This window comes from Triticum aestivum, chromosome 3B (assembly GCF_018294505.1).
Source record: "Triticum aestivum cultivar Chinese Spring chromosome 3B, IWGSC CS RefSeq v2.1, whole genome shotgun sequence".
Taxonomy (NCBI): Eukaryota; Viridiplantae; Streptophyta; class Magnoliopsida; order Poales; family Poaceae; genus Triticum; species Triticum aestivum.
Genome location: NC_057801.1, coordinates 461,923,949 through 461,925,281, shown reverse-complemented (window position 1 = coordinate 461,925,281; position 1,333 = coordinate 461,923,949). Strand labels below are relative to the sequence as shown.

Genomic DNA, 1,333 nt, shown 5'->3' with positions numbered 1-1,333 from the left:
TTTCTGACCGGAAGAGTCATGGAGGAAAATGCCGTCAGGTTGTCTGACAGAATTATAGCGTCGGCAGCACACGCAAATCTTTTAAAATCTGGCCGACCGTCGCGTATCTGATAGACTCAAGCACGTAACGGAATAGCGGCCCACCTGGATCCTCCTCCTCGCACAAAAGACAAAACGTATACGTATCAGATTTCCTTGTGAGCGGAAAAACTGAAGAAATACATAGAACGTGACGGTAGTACGCCGGCGTGCTACCGATGGCATCCAAGGACCATGGAGGCGGCGCTCCTCGGAAAGACGGATCTGACGACGACTGCGGCTGCGGGTCCTGGACGATGGCACTGCTCCTGTACACATCCTTCTGGCTGGTCATGATGTACCTGCCGCCGATGGATTCCTTGCCCGGGATTCGGGAGCTCGACGGCTCGCCGCCATGCAACGACGACAAGTCGACCACGTGCTCCGTGGAGCTAGCCGGCGCCAGGGGGCTGGCTCCGGGCGCGACCTCGCCGGCCTTCGACCTCGTCGTGCACGTGGACAACGGCCACATCTACGAGCTGTGCCATGGCGGCGGCGACGTCGTCGTGTCCTACGCGGGCGTGCCCCTCGCGCGCGGGCGCACGCCCGGCTTCCGGCTGGCGGCCAAGAGCACGGGGCGGTGGGCGGTGAACGTGACGGGCGCGGGGCTAGGGATCCCAGCGGATTTATCTCGTCTCGTGACGGCGGAACGGAGATGGGGGGTGGCCCAGCTGGAGATCGACATGGCCCTGGCCTGGCAGTCCTTCACGTGCGACGTTTTCGTCGACAGACTACCCGGCGCATCAGCGTGCAGGCTAGTTTAACACACGTTTTAGAGTGTAGATTCGTTTATTTTGCTTCTTAATTTACATTTAGTTTATATTTAAATTTTTAGGGCCTCATTCCTAAATATAAGTTTTTTTAGAGATTTCGGAGGCCACCAAATGCATTGTATCTTAGTCTTGTATCTAAGCATTCATTTAATATGTTGTATGAGATTAATACTAACATCTTGACCTTGTGGTCTAGTCATGCCACATACAACTAATCATTTTATACAAGCTTTATCAACTATTTAGTTCATTGGTTGCAATATACAACAAGAGATTAACTTACGGAAACCAATCCATAGAATAAAAATATATATTGTTTTGATTTAGTATGTTAGTGTTCATAACAGTATAATTGAACACATGGGCTAGGAGAGAATGTTATCATTGACCAACATACATTGCAATCATGTTCGTAGCAGTTTTACATTTTTAGTTATAAATCCAATTTAACCATTGCATAATGACTGAATTTTTCACTAGTA

The 1,333-nt window shown here is 49.7% G+C and overlaps 1 protein-coding gene across 1 annotated transcript; it reads left to right on the top strand.

Moving 5' to 3' along the window:
• Positions 1-209: 209 nt before the first annotated feature.
• On the top strand, positions 210-842 carry LOC123067533 (uncharacterized). Its single transcript, XM_044490289.1, has one exon. It carries the CDS (start codon positions 258-260, stop codon positions 840-842), a length of 585 nt encoding a protein of 194 aa, XP_044346224.1. The 5' UTR covers positions 210-257.
• Positions 843-1,333: the final 491 nt, after the last annotated feature.

Bases quoted from the DNA above. Each gene is read 5' to 3' on its own strand.
- LOC123067533 (XM_044490289.1), top strand. From the start codon at position 258: ATGGCATCCAAGGACCATGGAGGCGGCGCTCCTCGGAAAGACGGATCT.